Here is a 21038-nt window from a genome sequence, read left to right on the forward strand (position 1 = left end):
TCATGATTTTTTTGCACACATTATATAATTTTATTCTCACAAGGAATTGGGACCTATTTTATTAGGATTAAGATTCTGAGCATCAGATGGCAAAGTGATTTGAGAAAGATCACAGTAATCTAAATCCTTCACACCATTCAATGCCTAGTTCAAAATTGTATCTCTTCAGTGAAGCTGCCTTTCACTCTCCTCACCCTAAGATAATTTTCCCAATTAAAATAAATATCCTAAACAATTTTGTATACCGTCCGTGCTATACTATTACTATCTTATTTGCTTTGTATTTGATCTTCAATTGGGGAGAGGGGAGACATGTTTTCTGTTTTCGTAGCTCTATTATAAACTCTCTACTTCTCTTATGTCCTCCCATCCTCGATATCCCTAATATAAGAGCCAGATGAACATTGGTTACCTAATAAATAGTTTCTGAACAGGGGCTGCCCTTAAAATTAAATTGTGTCATATAAACATAATGTCATGAGTAGTGTTGGTTCATTATATAATAATAACTGGTTGGATAAGATCACTTGAGAATAATGTGAGCAGATTCATGGTATGATTAATAGTAATTCTACGTTTTCAGTACACAGTTTTAACTAGGATATTTTCTTTCTGCATTTGGTAGGTTTCTGAGTTCTAGTGTAAAATCTTTGGAAACTTGGAAGGTGATAGCCTTTAGTGAAGCAACATGGTGTGAGGAAAAGATGCACATTGACATTAGTTGACCTGAATCTGAGGCTCTGCCACTTTCTGGCTGTGTAAAATGAGATGGGTTCCCCACCTCCCTACCTGCTGTGAACAGTGTATGTGGCCTAGCAAAGTACATGGGATGTGATATGCCCTTGATAAAGTCAGATTCCATGATTTTCCTTATCTCATTGTTATCTATTGTATTAAACATGTTTTTCTTTTTAACAAATACGTTTTTAAGTAACATGAAATTATATATGCTTTTAGAAAAAAATTAGAAAATTCAGAAAGTATAAAAGAAAGCAAGCAAAAACTCACCTTGATGAAACTTACCCTTAGTGTAATAATATCTAATTTTTTATATAAGCCTTATAAAAATTATTATTATTTTTTTGGCTGCATTGGGTCTTTGTTGCTGCACTCAAGCTTTTCTCTAGTTGCAGTGAGTGGGGGCTACTCTTCATTGCAGTGCGTGGGCTTCTCATTGAGGTGGCTTCCCTTATTGTGGAGCACGGGCTGTAGGCACGTGGGCTTCAGTAGTTGTGGCACGTGGGCTCAGTAATTGTGGCTCCCAGGCTCTAGCGCTCAGGCTCAGTAGTTGTGGCGCACGGGCTTAGTTGCCCCACGGCATGTGGGATCTTCCTGGACCAGGGATCGAACCCGTGTTCCCTGCATTGGCAGGCGGATTCTTTTTTTGTTTTTTTTTAAAATTAATTAATTAATTTATTTTTGGCTGCGTTGGGTCATCGTTGCTGCGCACGGGCTTTCTCTAGTTGTAGCAAGCAGGGACTATGCTTCGTTGCATTGTGCAGGCTTCTCACTGTGGCGGCTTCTCTTGTTGTGGAGCATGGGCTCTAGGCATGCAGGCTTCAGTAGTTGTGGCGCACAGGCTCAGTAGTGGTGGCACGTGGGCTTAGTTGCTCCAGGCATGTGGAATCTTCCTGGACCAGGGATAGAACCCGGGTCCCCTGCATTGGCAGGTGGATTCTTAACCACTGTGCCACCAGAGAAGTCCCAAAATTATCATTTTTAATAATTTGTTCATCCAACTTTTTTTTTTATTTGTGCAATAATCTAACAAGCATGTATGGAATGGCTGCTATGTGTCAGGCACTATTCCTGGTGTTGGAGATAAAGCAAAAACTAGGCAGAATCCATGTCTTCATGGAGTTTATGTTCTGTTTTGAGGGAGGATACAATACCCACATAAACAAATATAAAATATGCTGTGAGATAGTGATAATGCCATGACTGAAATGTAAAGCAGCATCCAGAGTGATGGCAATCCTTCTTTAGAGAGGGTGGCCAGAAGAGATCTGAGGAGGGGACATTGAACCAGAAATCAGAAGGGATTTTGAGGGGGTGAGCCAAGTGACCATCTGGGTAAGAGACCTCAAGGCAGAGGAATACCTAATTCCCTCCAGCTCCAGCTCATGGATTAAAAACTCTGTTTGCATGAATGGATAAAGAAGATGTGGTACATATATGCAATGGAATACTACTCACCCATAAAAAAATGAAATAATGCCCTTTGCATCAACATGGATGGACCTAGAGATTATCATACTAAGCGAAGTAAGTCAGAAAGAGAAAGACAAATACCATATGATATCACTTATATGTAGAATCTAAAATATGACACAAATGAATTATCTACGAAACAGAAACAGACTCACAGACATAGAGAACAGATTTGTGGTTGCCAAGGGGAAGGGAGGATAGGGGAGGGATGGGATTAGTAGATGCGAACTATTATATATACGACGGATAAAAAACAAGCTCCTACTGTATAGCACTGGGAACTATATTCAATATCCTGTAATAAACCATAATGGGAAAGAATATGAAAAAGAATATGTATATTTATATATAATAGAGTCACTTTGCTGTACACCAGAAACTAACACAACGTTGTAAATCAACTATACTTCAATAAAATAAATTTAAAAAATATCATTGGGAAAAAAAAAAATAAGAAGTACATGCACTGGATATGTAGTTCTCCAAAATACTGTGATCTGACTTTGAACTGGGAGTGCTGGTTATTTATTGTCTTCTAAGGTGTTAAATCTTGATCTTTCGTTTAGTCCAGGTTGATACCGTGTTCCCTATTACTCTGCTTATATCACTAGCTTAACTAAGGTTTTGATCTTGTGTTAATATTTTTGGGTTTTTTGCATCAGAAAAGTCCTTTTATAACCCAGACCCTAACCACTGGGAGGAAGCACTGCTCCAGAGAATGTTCAAAATAGAAAGAACTGCTCTAGTTCTAGAGAGTGTACGCATTTTCCAGCAAGTGAAAGTTTATAAGGAGCTGCTGAGCAGGGAGGGGAAGTAGGAAGACGTCCTGAAACATGTCTTTATGGTTTAACATCATTCTGTTTCAAATGAATTATAATAACAGCAGATACATTTTTCCAAGTCCAACTATAAAAATATGTTTCAGGGAAATAAGAATGGTTTTGGGGTTATCCATTTTTTGGCTTCTATTACTATAAAGCATTGAGAACTGCCTTTGGTAGTCACTAAACAAGAAAATTGCTGTGAACAATTATTCACAGAACTCTTATCAAATATGTCTATTATCTCTTATAAATGTTTAGAAGATTTCAGAAGTGTCTATCTGAAATCTAAACAACTGGAAAATTCAAATTATCATTTTTATTCTTATGTGTTCATAGGAGAAAAGTATTTCTAATAGAAAGAGGTAACAGATAAAGATGACTTTAAATAAAACACTAAGGGAAGTAAGGTAAATTTCAATCAAGTAATATTCTGTTAAATCTCTTATACTGTCTATAAATCCACGTAACTCTTAATGATTGTTGAAGCCTATAGTGTGATTACCGGCAGTAAAATGACTTTGGAATAAGGAAAAATTAAATCATGGTCAGCACAGCTTTAGTGTTATGTAAATTCCTTATTGCTTTTCACGTCTCTGGAATTGGTAATGGAAACTTGGCTCACTGGAACCATAATAGAAATAAAGCAGTGAACTCTCAACCCATTCCCAGTCACCATTTCTAGTATGCATTTACTGTACTTGTCTTACTTTTGTGTTTTTCTCTTGAGGGAATTAGGATTAGTAAAAATATCTATACAATCATATGATGAAAGAACCTGGACAGTCTATCTGCTTTTGTTTCTAAGCAATTCCTTCCTCCGTACTTTTACCTAACAAAGATGACTCCATTTTTCACACCATTTCAATATACTTTATACAGAAATCCAAATTCTAGTTGCTGAGTTAATATAAAAGACATAGAAAACGTGAATTTATCCAGAGGATTTATATTATGTTACAGTAGCCCTTTCACTGAAACCTTTTCAGTAGTATTAACTAATTACGGTTGAGAAGAGAAATAGATTTCTTCTTTTTCATTGCTGAAGACCGATCACCTTTGACTTATCTCAGTAGTCTAGAATTAGAAATTTTTCTGTGGAAAAATGGATACCAGGAGCCTTGCACGTCTGTGATTTATGTGGTGTTTGACTTATGTTTTCCAAGCTGTAGTAGTTCATAACTGAAGCACTTCTCATCACCACCAAGCAACTCTAGACAATGTAGCATCTTTTAATTTGCAGACTCAGAGTTGGCCATATATGGAGATGTTAGGCAAGTTTTGTGGCAACCACGTGCCACAGGCATCTAAGGATGTGGTATCACTGGAATGAACCCTCCCACTTCATTGACAACATGTGTTATATATTATTATGGTTCTGGCCTCTAGATTTTAATTTCTTGGTGACAAGATCTATATTTGGGGGAAAGAATTGTCTGAGTGAATGTTTTGTATGTAACGATCATTTAGATTAAATGATTATTTTCCATGCAAATCTAAATAAGGTGCAGACACTGGGTGCCAAGGATTTTTGTGTGAATCAACGGTAAGAATAACAGAGAAGCCTGTTCTCTGTTGGTGGTGAGAAAGCATCTCTTGGAGACTAACACATGCACATACTAGAATCCAGGCTCGGATAAATGTACTGATTGAACATTGATGGCCCAAAACTATTGCCAACAGCCAGATTGTATCCCTGCAATCTGTGGGGGGATTTGGAAATACTCAACTGTTATGATTGTATGAGAACCATAGACAGTGAAGCATTCTGCCGCATTACAGGTTTTTCTGTTAGAAAATGGGGCTGTCTCAAATCCTTTGTCTCAACCCTGTCCAAACTTGGAAATTATCTTTCATATAGTTTTTTCTTCTCCCTTTATTTTGGCTTATGCAAGCAGCAGTGTAATAAAAGTTCCTAGATTCTCAGAATGAAAACCCAAATGAATTTCTGCCTGGAAGGTGCCACTCTAGAAAAAATGTTCCTTCATTGCCTACTCAAAAATGTACTATTTCAGTACCACCCTATTGTACGTATACTAATTTCATCTATGGATAAGATAATGAATTTTAAAAGGCATTTCACCTTTCACAATGTACAAATAATATTGGTTACCACTGGCTCCATGGTAACTGTGGTCTGCGCATAGGACCGTGAAGATTCTCGTGCGTCATCCTTTACATATTTTCCTTTTCTTTATTTGTTTGCCTTTCAATCCTGTAGGTATTCCCACAGTTTATGCTCTTTGCTTAGAGCTGAGAGTTTTGTCTCATCCCATCTTATTTCCATTTCCCTTTCTCTTGGTTTACACCCTGAGACACTGGGAGAAAGGAAAATTCTTTGCCAGATTCTTAGGCCTTTTCTTGAGGCAAAGCTCCACGAACACCCACGAAGCAAAGACCACTGTTCTGAAAGGAAAGTAGACAGTTGTTCTTTCAAACCCTTGTTGCTTGTTGTAGGGATTTAGAAGTGAGAAACAGTAGTTAAGCTGGAGAGGGTAAATCGTAACAGTGGCAGGAGGATCCTTTGGTACAACTGCTTGTGGTCAGTGTGAGGAATGAGTGCGTGGGCAGTTTTATTGGAGGACAGATTAAATGAGAAGCCAAACTCAAGAGAAGACACAGGAAAGGAGTAACACCTCGTTGAAAATGATCATTTGTCAATAATTTGTTTCCCTAATTATCTCAAACGTAGCTGCTTTTTGTGGATTTTGAATTACAATTTTCTATTCACATTGATGAAGGAATGGATAAAATGGTGCTTCCTCTCTAGATAAGAGTTTTTCTTAAAATGAAGCTGTAAAAATCCTCCTCCCAAGCTCTTTTCACAAGCATTACGAAAAAGCAAAGCTAAAAAGTCCTTGGTTTGAGGGTAGGGTTAGGACACTAATTTATATGTTTTCATGTAGTCTTTGTATCCTCACTTGCAACGCCCTTTATCGTAGAGATTGATAACCTTTCCTCCTCATTATTGTGAGAGTTAGTGCCTATTGGTGCGGTAGTTGGTAGGACTTACTGTGCTCCAGAAGGACCTGATTTGGATATTGTTAGAGCTACCAGCAGCTCACCTGCAGTGTGTCATTTGAAAGCACTTTCTGAGAAAAGTAAACTTTCAATTCTAAAATCTGTCATTTTGAAATGTGTCTGCACTATTTTAACTTTATCTGCAAGGAAATAGCTGGAGCGAGGCTGATGCTATTCATTCCCATCCTTAGTACTCTTCCTGCCACATTTTCAGTCTGGTTGTGGCCAACTGGATATAACAGCTGTCTCCCGAGGTGGCGTGTGTGTTGACTTAAGGACTTTTCTCGTGCCAGGAAACAATGTCATGAGAACCATCCATGGGGTGGGAGAATTGATGACCCAGATGGTGCTCAGCAGAGGTTCCATCTTCCCCATGAGTGTGCCTGACATCCAGCCCAGCCTGCATCCCAGCAAGCAGGGGAGCCCCGCCGAGCATGAGGATGTCACTGTCATGGACACCAAGCTGAAGATTATTGAGATTTTACAGGTACAGGGCCTAATGGAAGGGAAGTGACGAACACCTAACTGTGCCTATTATTGGTTAAACTTCTTACACATTTTGTTCCAGATCATTGTGTACATATTCTGAAATGGTATTGATCTAATTTTATTTCTTTTACGTTAATGATAAGCCTGGTAAGATATCTCACACTGACACTATTTAACATATTAATTACATGTGTGAATTCTCACTAAATATAATGTATTAATGATGATACCTAACAAATGTGGAGTGCTTTGAGGTTGACATAACTTCTTTCATATGTATTTTCTCATTGAGCATTGACCCTGATTAAATTTTACCTTTATTTAAGAAGGATTTCAGAGTAGGCAAAGTTAAGATTGAATTCCAACTGTTTTTCTATTTTTAATTGAATTGGACATATGATTCTACGTATACAGATTTATCGTAGTAAGAAACTCAAATAAAATTTTATTTTTATTGACAAAAATGTTAATTGTTTTTAATATTTTATGTAAGTGACTATCTCTCTTGATGATTTTGTTTTCAAGAGGCTAGGAATAATATATATATTTTAAAATTAACCTAGTCTAATACCTATCTCTATGAATTTAAAGGGGGTAAATTACTATTTCATGACCAGTGGTTTAGTGGATAAATTCCCCATTACTGTAGCTATGAATTCTTAGCATTTTTTTTTTAAGTTTGGAAAGTAGTTTTATGATCCCTTAATTATAGCATTTATTCCAGATTCGAAGAATGGAGCCTGGAGTTTTTGAGGATCTATTAAAATTCTGGAAACAGTTTACTAAGTCTTTCATCATAATTTAATGTAGGTTGAGCTACCAGAAGTGGGTTAGTAGTCCTGGAAGGGTCTGTACACTTTTATTTAAAGCAATTAGATTTATAATCATAAAAGATTTCACAGTTCCTCCAGGAATTCCAAAGGCTGAATCCCGAGAAATATTGGCAGCCCTCCCAACCCTGTGTTCATGACCCTGAGAAATCACTCAGTTGTCCTGTTCCTAACCTGCGGAAGGTGTTGAGCACCTGACCTGTGGGTAATGGGCCTCCGGCTTAGCGCCCTCCTCACGGGAGAGCCTCTGAAATACATGTCCTCATTTTAGCCCAGTGACGGTTCAGAAAAGCAGCATTTACAAAACAGTCCCTAACAGCTAAAAAACGATGAGATGGAGATACTATGGCAGGGCAGGCTAGGGCTGACTCGCTTTTGCTGCCTCTTTTGGGTTCTTTATGTATTTCTTGTTGAACCTCTGTTCTCGCTCTGATTTTTGTGCCTCCGTGCCTGAGTCTGATGCGCTGTGTCTGTTCCCATGTGCTGCTCTTGAATGTTTCTTTCTTAGAACTTCCCTTCAAGAATTTCTTTGTAGCCACGTTCCTTAAGCAAGTCTCCTGCTTTCTGCCATCTCGTCCTCCTCTCAGGCTCTTCCTTTCTTTTCCCCATCATTTCTTGTATTTCTTTTAGTCTTTTTATTTCTCTCTTACTCTCTCCCTCTATCTGTCTTCAGCTCTCTCTCAACTCTCTTTCTCTGCCTTTCTTTTTATTCTTCCCTCCACCCCCCTTCCCTTCTACCTTCCATTCTTTTTCATAATTATAGTAGAAGATGAAAGTTTGAATTTTGGCTCTATTTATAAAATATAATTCATTGAACACTAATCTTCAACTAAAAGCTAATAAATGTTTCATTAATTCATGTTTTAATAATTTGTTCTTTACGTAAGTTTGTTTAAAAAACACCCTTCTTTTTATGCACCCGCAGTCTAGCTTCTGCTCCCACCCTCTGCTCAGCGCTGCCAAATCCACTGGCTCTTTCTCAGCCCTCTTCTCCCACAATCTGTCTCCTGCTTTGAAAATCCCCATATTAACTGGAATCAGTTCAGCCAATATGTGTTACAGTGCTCGCTGCATGTTAATAAAAGAGTCTCTCTGGTGTTTACTTTTCCTTCTGGATTATATGCTCTTCAAAGGCAGGTTTTATATATCCTTGGTACCTTTTCTGTACCCTTGGCAGCTTCCTCAGTACCTGGCTCAACAAGTTTATTGAACTTGATGGAACATAGCTAACATAGAGCATGGTTGCTGCCCAAGGTCTAGCAGAGGAGGAGAAGGGGGAAAGGGAGAGGGGGAGAGAGAGCGAGAGAGAGGGAGGTTGATTCAACTTTGGACCTGTAGGTGTAAATAATGTGTTGGCTGAGCAAAGAGGAGAAAAATTGATTCGGACTGGGGAACTAGGGAAAGCTTCATTTCAAAAGGGATTTAAATAGAACCTTGGAAGATATCTCAAAAGCTGGTTATTATGGGGTGGAGGAGAAGAATATTCAAGGTAAAGTGAACAACGGAAATGAATGTGAGGCGGCAAGAGAGAAACTGCAGGCATTCCAGCCTGTGCTGTCAGGACTGAGAAGAGTGGAAGAGAGAGTGAGAGAAAGGGGGCAGCAGGAGGGGAGCGCGGCGGGGGGTGGGGGGGTCTGATATGACAGTGGCGTAGATAGAGCTAGGGTGAGATGGTACCACCAAATACCAAGTTTTCTCGAAACTGGCCTGACCATTACTGTTTGCTGGAACAATGAGAGTCTCTTAAGAGAGTGTAAGGGACACAGATAATAATTATACCGGGAGCGAAGGCCTACCCAGGCGTCTCCCAGGCAAACTGGGATGGAAGGTCACCCTGTGTAAGTACAGCTCTCTGTTGTTTCCCGTCTCCACTCATGTCGGTGGCACATACTTTTTCCTTCCCTGATCTCCACTGCATTCTATACCACGTGAGGTAGCCCTCCTTAATTTCCTAATTATTTTAACAATGCTGTATCATGTTTTCCCAACTCAATCACTGGCATCTTGAGGACCCTGGGCTTCAGGCACTTGCATTCTTCTCAGCGCCGAGCACAGACGGGAACCCTATTGACACTTAGTTTGTCAGTACGTCCGTTAAGGAGAACAAGGACAAAAACACAGACCCAAGGAAAAACAGGCACTAAGGAGGCACATCCCTGGTATATTAGATGCTATTACTTAAGCTGTCCTTTTGTAGCCTAGATCCAGGATTCATCGTGGTGTAGCCAGAATCCACACTATTGCAGCTGAAATCTCGCCTTTCTGTGCCTGAATGAGGGTCACAGCTCCAGTACTTTCCTTGCAGAGCTGGTTAAAAGCTCTGCAAAGTGCTTGGGAAATTATGTCATCGTTACCTCTTCATCCAGACCCAGGAGATACCTCTACTTGGAATATTCTGAGAGTAATCATGGAGAGTCAGGTTTTCTTCTTTCCAAAAACTGTTCAGGGATTTTACTGACATTGGCTAATGGAAATGCATCACTTTTCTTAGTGTTATGACTGATTATCATGTAAGCAACAGAAGTGATAAGAGTTTACCAATGAAGTTTCTAACCAGTTCATGTGACACGTTGATAGTAATGTGGCTCTTGGTGTCCTGTAATGAATTTTTAAACATCATGCTGATGAAAGAAGCTTATGTTGTTTTTAATGTTTCTTGTAGTTTATCCTGAGTGTCAGACTGGATTATAGGATCTCATATATGCTGTCAATATATAAGAAGGAATTTGGGGAGAACAATGGAAATGCTGAAACGTCCACCAATGGCTCTCCAGATACATTGCTGCCATCAGGTATCTCCTCTGTGACAATATTTCCTCTTTGGATGGTGTTTTCCTGAGAACTTGAAAGTTCCTTTTATGTTTTAAAACAAGAAGTATTCCTATGAGACAAAAATGTCAAAATACTCTCCACCAATAAAATGAAGGCACTGAGACAGAAATGAAATAACTTGCCTAGAATGGCAGCGAGGATGTTTGCTGCTACTGGTGCTCAGCCCTTTGAGTGCAGTTTTTCTGGTAAACTTCACAACTCTGTGAGGTCAAGGTACTGTGATTTTTTTGTTTTCTTTTTTTAACATCTTTGTTGGAGTATATTTGCTTTACAATGGTGTGTTAGTTTCTGCTTTATAACAAAGTGAATCAGCTATACACATACATATATCCCCATATCTCTTCCCTCTTGCGCCTCCCTCCCTCCCTCCCTATCCCACCCCTCTAGGTGGTCACAAAGCACCGAGCTGTTCTCCCTTTGCTATGCAGCTGCTTCCCACTAGCTATCGGTTTTACATTTGGTAGTGTATATATGTCCATGCCACTCTCTCACTTTGTCCCAGCTTACCCTTCCCCCGCCCCGTGTCCTCAAGTCCATTCTCTAGTAGGTCTGCGTCTTTATTCCCGTCCTGCCCCTAGGTTCTTCATGACCATTTTTTTTTTAGATTCCATATATATGTGTTAGCATACAGTATTTGTTTTTCTCTTTCTGACTTAACTTCACTCTGTATGACAGACTCTAGGTCCATCCACCTCACTACAAGTAACTCAATTTCATTTCTTTTTATGGCTGAGTAATATTATTCCATTGTATATATGTGCCACATCTTCTTTATCCATTCATCTGTCAATGGACACTTGGGTTGCTTCCATGTCCTGGCTATTGTAAATAGAGCTGCAGTGAACACTGTGGTACATGATGCTTTTTGAATTATGCTTTTCTCAGGGTATATGCCCAGTAGTGGGATTGCTGGGTCGTATGGTAGTTCTATTTTTAGTTTTTAAGGAACCTCCATACTGTTCTCCATAGTGGCTGTATCAATTTACATTCCCACCAACAGTGCAACAGGGTTCCCTTTTCTCCACACCCTCTCCAGCATTTATTGTTTGTAGATTTTTTGATGATGGCCATTCTGACTGGTGTGAGATGATATCTCACTGTAGTTTTGATTTGCATTTCTCTAATGATTAATGATGTTGAGCATTCTTTCATGTGCTTGTTGACAATCTGTATATCTTCTTTGGAGAAATGTCTCTTTAGGTCTTCTGCCCATTTTTGGATTGGGTTGTTTGTTTTTTTGATATTGAGCTGCATGGGCTGCTTGTAAATTTTGCAGATTAATTCTTTGTCAGTTGCTTCATTTGCAAATATTTTCTCACATTCTGAGGGTTGTCTTTTGGTCTTGTTTATGGTTTCCTTTGCTGTGCAAAAGCTTTGATGTTTCATTAGGTCCCATTTGTTTATTTTTGTTTGTATTTCCATTAGTCTAGGAGGTGGGTCAAAAAGGATCTTCCTGTGATTTATGTCATAGAGTGTTCTGCCTATGCTTTCCTCGAAGAGTTTGTTAGTGTCTGGCCTTACATTTAGGTCTGTAATCCATTTTGAGTTTATTTTTGTGTATGGTGTTAGGGAGTGTTCTAATTTCATTCTTTTACATGTAGCTGTCCAGTTTTCCCAGCATCACTTATTGAAGAGGCTGTCTTTACTCCATTGTATATTCTTGCCTCCTTTATCAGCAATAAGCTGACCATATGTGCGTGGGTTTATCTCTGGGCTTTCTATCCTGTTCCATTGATCTATATTTCTGTTTTTGTGCCAGTACCATACTGTCTTGATTACTGTAGCTTTGTAGTATAGTCTGAAGTCCGGGAGCCTGATTCCTCCAGCTCCGTTTTTCTTTCTCAAGATTGCTTTGGCTGTTCAGAGTCTTTTGTGTTTCTATACAAATTGTGAAATTTTTTGTTCTAGTTCTGTGAAAAATGCCAGTGGTAGTTTGATAGGGATTGCATTGAATCTGTAGATTGCTTTGGGTAGTATAGTCATTTTCACAACGTTGATTCTTCCAATCCAAGAACGTGGTCTATCTCTCCATCTGTTGGTTTCATCTTTAATTTCTTTCATCAGTGTCTTAAAGTTTTCTGCATGCAGGTCTTTTGTCTCCTTAGGTAGGTTTACTCCTAGGCTTTTCTTCTTTTTGTCGCAATGGTAGATGGGAGTGTTTCCTTAATTTCTCTTTCAGATTTTTCATCATTAGTGTATAGGAATGCAAGAGATTTCTGTGCATTAATTTTGTATCCTGCAACTTGACCAAATTCATTGATTAGCTCTAGTAGTTTTCTGGTAGCATCTTTATGATTCTCTGTGTATAGTATCATGTCATCTGTGAACAGTGACAGCTTTTCTTCTTCTTTTCCGATTTGGATTCCTTTTATTTCTTTTTCTTCTCTGATTGCTGTGGCTAGGACTTCCAAAGCTATGTTGAATAACAGTGGTGAGAGTGGGCAACCGTGTCTTGTTCCTGATCTTAGTGGAAATGGTTTCAGTTTTTCACCATTGAGAATGATGTTGGCTGTGGGTTTGTCATATATGGCCTTTATTTTGTTGAGGTAAGTTCCCTCTATGCCTACTTTCTGGAGGGTTTTTATCATAAATGTGTGTTGAATTTTGTCGAAAGCTTTTTCTGCATCTATCGAGATGATCATATGGTTTTTCTCCTTCTGTTTGTTAATATGGTTTATCACATTGATTGATTTGCATATACTGAAGAATCCTTGCATTCCTGGAATAAACCCCACTTGATCATGGTTCATGAACCTTTTAATGGGCTGTTGGATTCTGTTTGCTAGTATTTTGTTGAGGATTTTTGCATCTATGTTCATCAGTGATATTGGCCTGTAGTTTTCTTTCTTTGTGATAGCTTTGTCTGGTTTTGGTATCAGGGTGATGGTGGCCTCATAGAATGAGTTTGGGAGTGTTCCTTCCTCTGCTATATTTTGGAAGAGTTTGAGAAGGATGGGTGTTAGCTCTTCTCTAAATGTTTGATAGAATTCGCCTGTGAAGCCATTTGGTCCTGGGCTTTTGTTTGTTGGAAGATTTTTAATTACAGTCTCAATTTCAGTGCTTTTGATTGGTCTGTTTATGTTTTCTGTTTCTTCCTGATTCAGTCTTGGAAGGTTGTGCTTTTCTAAGAATATGTCCATTTTTCCAGGTTGTCCATTTTATTGGCATATAGTTGCTTGTAGTAATCTCTCATGATCCTTTGTATTTTTGCAGTGTCAGTTGTTACATCTCCTTTTTCATTTCTAATTCTATTGATTTGAGTCTTCTCCCTTTTTTTCTTGATGAATCTCGCTAATGGTTTATCAATTTTGTTTCTCTTCTCAAAGAACCAGCTTTTAGTTTCAGAGTCTGAATCTTTTACACATTATGCTCTTTTGGTGAATATCCAAGTTTTTTTTTTTGACTTGGATCAGAGAGCAGTGTGAAATGCAACTATCAGGAGGAAAGGTATTTTGTAGGAATCACCCCACTCAAGAATAAAGACATGGCATTCTCCACAATGGTCTGGATGTGGGTGTTGGTTTTATTGTGTGTGTGTATGCATGCGTTCGTTCTTTATTACCTTGCATGGTCGTAAATTGGTACTGTATCTCAGTTTTTCATATTTAAAATATGTAAGAATGAAGCCACTCTATCTGTGAGTGTGGGAGCATAATGACATAAGAGCACAAAATTTATTGTAAAAATGTTGTGGCTCTAGAAAGTACCTTGTGAAACCTAAGATGTATTAAATTACCATTTTTCTGGATAGATCAGGCCAGTCATGGCAAGTTGGAAACTATGTTGTATTGAAGAATTAGCCAGTTAACAGAATTCTGTTGCTGGGGCAAGATTTGTACACAGATATGAAACTTTCTTTTAAACCACAACCACTGTGACAACATCAGGAAGCCTCCTCTTCTTTGTGCATCAATCGATTTGATAGGAATGAGTGAATGATTATAAGTGTGTAGTTAATGTAGATGCTCAACCAAATGTCCTGCTGTCCGACTCATCGGTACCATCCAAAGGCAGCATGCCTGTATGGAAGGGGTTAAGCTGTCCTGAGCTAGAAGTCTCCCTGGAACATTTGCAACAGTGTTGGTTTTATGCTTCCCAGAATTGTAGAACTCCAAAGGGCTATTTCCAGGAATGTTAGGGCAGAACCAGAAAGTCTTGCTGGCAGTTGCATTGACACTAGCATAAGAATTATTGGCTCTCAGAAGCCAGACTTCTGGAAACAGGAGCTCTAAGTGTCAGTAAAAGTGTGGGAGGGAAAGTCTAGGGGCATCCCCAGAAAACCAGTTCTCTCTGATTTACCTGATCCCTTAAATTAGTTGTATTCATTAGAGGTAACTTTCTGGGAAGAATTCTTTTTCCCTTTTTATGTCTTGCTCTGTTTTCTTTTCATACTTTTGGAGATGAGAAATAAATTGTGTACTTATCATAGATATTTTCAAAATGTTATTATTGGGGATGAGTGAGGAATCATGATTGGTTCACATTAAAAAAAAAAAAAAAAATCAAATACCCTGTCCCAGAAGAAGAAGGGACGGATTTATAGAAGTAAGCTTAGGTTAAAAGATCATGTTGTTTGGAAGTACCATGTAGTAACAAGGTTCCTTATAGGTATACTGTGATTCTTTAAAAAATATTATCCTTCCATGTCATTACCCATTTAAATTAAATGTGTGTATATAGGTGTGTGTGTAGTTGATGTATATATATATTTATATATATATATATATACACACATACATACTTATATAGATGAGGAAACTTTGTAAATGGTTCTTTCTGATCTTTTAAATGTATCTTTGACTATAACAATATGTATTTTAAAATGTAAACTTCAATTTAAAATATTGACCGATAAGAGGAACTGTATTGTGACTTTTTAAAGTGTTAATTGACTTTTGGTGGCATAAAGAAATTAAGACAAAAATATTTTTAGGTAAGCTAATATTATTATAAATATTGGGACTCCTAATTATAAAAAGATAAAGAATGGATTTTACCATTTGTCTTTGCAGCTATTGTTCCTGACATAGATGAAATTGCAGCTCAGGCAGAAACTATGTTTGCTGGAAGGTACAGTAACATTTATGTATCTTTATCTTGTGAATAAGATTTTACTTAGAATTTTATTGACACTTTATTGTTCACTTCCCTATATCTATTTAATTTTAGATCCTTTATCGTTGCCAACATAATTTCTGCCAGAAATGAAGCTGCTAATTTACTGTAGAAGAGAAAGCATAGCTTTTCTTTAGGTCAGGTTAAAAAAAAGACAGGAGAGATGAGTTCGGTGTATTGAACTTTCCCCTGAATTCTTTGCTTTTCTTTCCTCAAATAATGACAGCGCACGAACGCCCTTTAAGTCCCCTGGTATAAATATTGCTGCCTCTTGCAAAACGTTGCTTCCCCAAATCTGAGAAATTTGAGGCAAGAAAGTAACTTCTTTCAACGTTATCATTAACTTTATAAGTGAGAAATAACGCTATTTTCTGCCAATTGGAAATATCCATGATTAAAGAAAATGAAACATCTCTGCCATGACTACTCTCCTTTGCTATCAGGTGCCCTGCTACTCACTGTTTTTAGGTTGTTTCTTTTTTTCCCATAAATGAAAGTAATAGTCAAAAAGAAAAGTAAAAACCGTAAAATGTCTGAGCTACAAATTATTGAGTTCCTGGCATTCATTTTTATTATAGATTTGCCATGAGTACCTAAACAAATTTCTGTACTAAGGCATTGCATTTTCTTTGGTTAGAAAGAAAGACAAGAATGAGGAATCGGGGGAACCAAAAAGGATTTTTATCTCTAGTGAACATTTGGTTTAGGTTTGTTTTTATCTTGTTTTGCCAGTTTTTGCTGTTGTTATTGTTGCTGTGTTTTCCTATTCAAGTATTTCATTATTCCCGAGAAGAGAGAATAAACCAGTGTATGATTTTCACCCTAAGATAAATGGACTTTTTATCAGGGGAATCGTGCTCAGAGTCCGGATGCACCGAACTCGCAGAGTTGCTCTGGGGACGTCTGCGTGCCGGTGCGCATGAGCACTGCCTCCCCCGTGCCTCACCACCTGTCGTGGAGAGGTTTTTGGACTCGGGGGAAGTTCAGTCCTTGATGTACATCCAGCCAAGTATGTCTTCTCAATAAACGCTTCAGGATTGATTCAGATTCTATCTTTTGTCTTTACCTAGATGACCAAATCATCCCGGTTTGCCTGCTACTTTCCCAGTGCAATCACTGAAAGTCGCCTATCTTGGGAACCCCCTCAGTCTTGGACAAACTGGGGCTTAGGTCACCCCTACTTTCATGGACAAACAAGTTTTCTCTATGTTTTGTTTCCTCATTAGTTACCTGAGGCCAAGAAAGAGTAAAAATTTCTTCCTTTGTACTTTCCAGTTTGTTTTTTTTTGGGGGGGTGGGTGATAACTGGGGATGTGCACACAATTTTAACCACTTCTGACTAAATTTTCTGTAAATATAAGTTATTGTAGAATAATTTTTGGTTTCATAGAAAGGAAAAGAATCCAGTTCAACTTGATGACGAAGGAGGCAGGACATTTTTACGGGTCCTCATCCATCTAATCATGCATGACTACCCTCCTCTGCTATCAGGAGCCCTGCAGCTGCTGTTCAAGCACTTCAGCCAGAGAGCGGAAGTCTTACAGGCATTTAAACAGGTGAGATTCAGTAGCCCTCAGTGGTTCCACAGCAGAGGCTCTGAAAATATTGTTTATAACATCCAACCTGACTTCATGGTTGCAGAGTTAATGAGACTGTGCAGCTTTTCCTGGGGACACTTTCTATTTTTAAAGATAGATATGGCCTTGTCTTAGGCCAAGACACGGTCTATTTTAGAAAGAGATCCCCACAAGTGATTTTTCAGTTAATATCTTTAATGTAAATGACAGGCACTAAGATTTAGGAAGGCACTGGGAGATAATACCACGTTAGGAATTTTGTTGCCAGTGCTGTTATTTTGACCCCAGATTTTACTGATAAATTTGGGTAATGCGCTGAAATAACTGTCGTGACTGAAAAAATGTAGAAATCCAAAAGAAGGGAATTGTGATGGATCTAATCTTTTTCTTTGTCGTCTTTGAATGATATCAATCTTGAGACCATTAATGAGAACTATCTCAGGGCTTACATGTATTTCACTAACATTTATTTAATAGAGCATTGATCTTCATTAGGAAGTTTTACAAGGATACGTTAAAATATGAAATAATTAAAAGAGTAATTATATAAATACAGATAATTATTCATATATTTGTAAATGTCACACAATACATATAAATTTAGGTTTAGACTGTATCACTGTTTTCTTCCACTTATTTTTATGCTTCTACCTCTTTTCAAATAGAGAGAGTCTCAGAAAAATTAACTTTAGCAGTAAAGTTAGAGTTAGGGTATCTCTTATTTTAAATTACTCTTTAACACTTTAAAAAGCTTTGCTGAGGCTCACTTTTTTATATGTATAATTCTTCATAACCTGTGAATATATTGAGTAGAGTTCACAGATACTTTCAGGGGAATTTTCATGATCAACATACATCTAAAATATGTAAAATATATGTAAATATATGTAAAATATCCATAGATATTCTAGAAATACTAAACTTCAACTGAGGGGCAAATATGTTAAAAAGACTTGGGATTTTTGACATAAATGAAATAGGAATAAAGGAAATTCCATAAGTAAATTAAGTAAACTAAGGTTTGCAATTCTGTTTCCAGGTGCAGTTACTGGTGTCCAATCAGGACGTAGATAACTACAAACAAATCAAGGCAGACCTAGACCAGCTTCGACTAACTGTAGAAAAATCCGAGTTATGGGTTGAGAAGAGCAGCAGCTATGAGAATGGAGAAATGGGTGAAAATCAAGTAAAAGGTGGTGAAGAGCCAATTGAGGTCTGTTTTCAAGATCTATTTTGAAATAATCCAAACAATGTCTTTTAAATCAGCATAAAATTTCCATTTGCCAAGTCAAATACCTGCATAAACTTGTACTTTGGTTAATTCTTGTCAATTGCTCTCACTTGTTACCTCATCTGACTACTTTTTCACTCTTTCTCCTTCCCACTGTAAATCCTATAAGCCAGGAATCAGGACAATAGGAGGGAGTGAGGTGGAGAAAAAGAGGAATAGGTCTTAAGCTGAGACCTGTACAGAGAGGGGAATTTTTGTTTCTACCATTCATGGTGGCTTTTTATTGGCAACCTATAAAACATTCCTTTTATTATTGAATAACCTTATAAATATGTAAAAATATCCAATGGAAGGTCAATATGCTTTATTACCAACATGAAAATCCCCCAAATCTGTTTTCATCTACAGAATGGTAAGACGCTGATCATAAATCCTCTGTTATATTGGTTTTAATTTTCAGTAGGTTAATTAGTTGCTGCTTTCAGATTTTGCTAAATACTAAATGAACCATAAAAAATTTTAAGCAGTGTTTTAGTAGACTAGTGCCAACACTATAATTGATAATGTATTGAGTTTCTTAAATACCTCTCTAGTGTTTTATTTAGTTGTTATTTTATTATATTTTATTTAACATCTTTATTGGAGTATAATTGTTTTACATTGTTGTCTTAGTTGCTGCTGTATAACAAAGTGAATCAGCTATATGTATACATAATCCCCATATCCCCACCCTCTTGCATCTCCCTCCCACCATCCCTATCCCACCCATCTAGGTGGACACAAAGCACCACGCTGATCACCCGTTGCTATGTGGCTGCTTCCCACTAGCTATCTATTTTACATTTGGTAGTGTATATATGTCCATGACACTCTCTCACTTTGTCCCAGCTACCCTTCCCCCTCCCCATGTCCTCAAGTCCATTCTCTGCATCTGCGTCTTTATTCCTGTCCTGCCCCTAGGTTCTTCAGAACCTTTTTTTTTTTTTTTAGATTCCATATATAGGTGTTAGCATAAAGTATTTGTTTTTCTCTTTCTGACTTACTTCACTCTGTGTGACAGACTCTAGGTCCAACCAGAGGCTGAGTAATATTCCATTGTATATATTTGCCACATCTTCTTTATCCATTCATCTGTCAATGGACACTTAGGTTGCTTCCATGTCCTGGCTATTGTAAATAGTGCTGCAGTGAACATTGTGGTACATGACTCTTTTTGAGTTATGGTTTTCTCAGGGTATATGCCCGATATTGGGACTGCAGGGACGTATGGTAGTTCTATTTTTAGTTTTTTAAGAAACCTCCATACTGTTCTCCATAGTGGCTGTATCAATTTACATTCCCACCAACAGTGCAACAGGGTTCCCTTTTCTCCACACCCTCTCCAGCATTTATCGTTTGTAGATTGTTTGATGATGGCCATTCTGACTGGTGTGAGATGATATCTCATTGTAGTTTTGATTTGCATTTCTCTAATGATTAATGATGTTGAGCATTCTTTCATGTGCTTGTTGGCAATCTGTATATCTTCTTTGGAGAAATGTCTATTTAGGTCCTCTGCCCATTTTTGGATTGGGTTGTTTGTTTTTTTGTTATTGAGCTGCATGGGCTGCTTGTAAATTTTGGAGATTAATTTGTGAGTTGCTTCATTTGCAAATATTTTCTCCCATTCTGAGGGTTGTCTTTTGGTCTTGTTTATGATTTCCTTTGCTGTGCAAAAGCTTTGAAGTTTCATTAGGCCCCATTTGTTTATTTTTGTTTGTATTTCCATTTCTCTAGGAGGTGGGTCAAAAAGGATCTTGCTGTGATTTATGTCATAGAGTGTTCTGCCTATGTTTTCCTCTAAGAGTTTGATAGTGTCTGGCCTTACATTTAGGTCTGTAATCCATTTGAGTTTATTTTTGTGTATGGTGTTAGGGAGTGTTCTAATTTCCTTCTTTTACATGTAACTTTCCAGTTTTCCCAGCACCACTTATTGAAGAGGCTGTCTTTACTCCATTGTATATTCTTGCCTCCTTTATTAAAGATAAGGTGACCATATATGTGCAGATTTATCTCTGGGTTTTCTATCCTGTTCCATTGATCTATACTTCTGTTTTTGTGCCAGTACCATACTGTCCTGATTACTGTAGCTTTGTAGTATAGTCTGAGTTCCCAGAGCCTGATTCCTCCAGCTCCGTTTTTCTTTCTCAAGATTGCTTTGGCTATTCGAGGTCTTTTGTGTTTCCATACAAATTGTGAAATTTTCTGTTATACTTCTGTGAAAAATGCCAGTGGTAGTTTTATAAGGATTGCATTGAATCTGTCGATAGCTTTGTGTAGTGTAGTCATTTTCACAACGTTGATTCTTCCAATCCAAGAACGTGGTATATCTCTCCATCTGTTGTAATCATCTTTAATTTCTTTCATCAGTGTATTATAGTTTTCTGCATACAGGTCTTTTGTCTCCCTAGGTAGGTTTATTCCTAGGTATTTTATTCTTTTGCTTGCAGTGGTAAATGGGAGTGTTTCCTTAATTTCTTTTTCACATTTTTCATCATTAGTGTATAGGAATGCAAGAGATTTCTGTGCATTAATTTTGTATCCTGCAACTTGACCGAATTCATTGATTAGCTCTAGTAGTTTTCTGGTGGCATTTTTAGGATTCTCTATGTATAGTATCATGTCATCTGCAAACAGTGACAGTTTTACTTCTTCTTTTCCAAATTGTATTCCTTTTATTTCTTTTTCTTCTCTGATTGCCATGGCTAGGACTTCCAAAACTATGTTGAATAATAGTGGTGAGAGTGGACATCCTTGTCTTGTTCCTGATCTTAGAGGAAATGCTTTCAGGTTTTCACCACTGAGAATGATGTTTGCTGTGGGTTTGTCATATATGGCCTTTATTATGTTGAGGTAGGTTCCCTCTATGCCC

At 37.8% G+C, this 21038-nt stretch overlaps 1 protein-coding gene across 4 annotated transcripts in view; it reads left to right on the top strand.

Moving 5' to 3' along the window:
- The window catches only part of ITPR2 (inositol 1,4,5-trisphosphate receptor type 2), a 524966-nt gene that overhangs the window by 203495 nt on the left and 300433 nt on the right, over nucleotides 1-21038 (top strand). For all 4 annotated transcript variants that reach the window (XM_082419574.1, XM_082419572.1, XM_082419571.1 and 1 more), the window contains 5 exons: nucleotides 6347-6540; nucleotides 10035-10164; nucleotides 15217-15274; nucleotides 16710-16875; nucleotides 17936-18109. In XM_082419574.1, the coding sequence (XP_082275700.1) occupies nucleotides 6347-6540; nucleotides 10035-10164; nucleotides 15217-15274; nucleotides 16710-16875; nucleotides 17936-18109 (722 nt within the window). The remainder of the gene's footprint in view (nucleotides 1-6346; nucleotides 6541-10034; nucleotides 10165-15216; nucleotides 15275-16709; nucleotides 16876-17935; nucleotides 18110-21038) is intronic.

This window comes from Balaenoptera physalus (genome assembly GCF_965194825.1).
Source record: "Balaenoptera physalus genome assembly, chromosome: 13".
Lineage (NCBI taxonomy): Eukaryota > Metazoa > Chordata > Mammalia > Artiodactyla > Balaenopteridae > Balaenoptera > Balaenoptera physalus.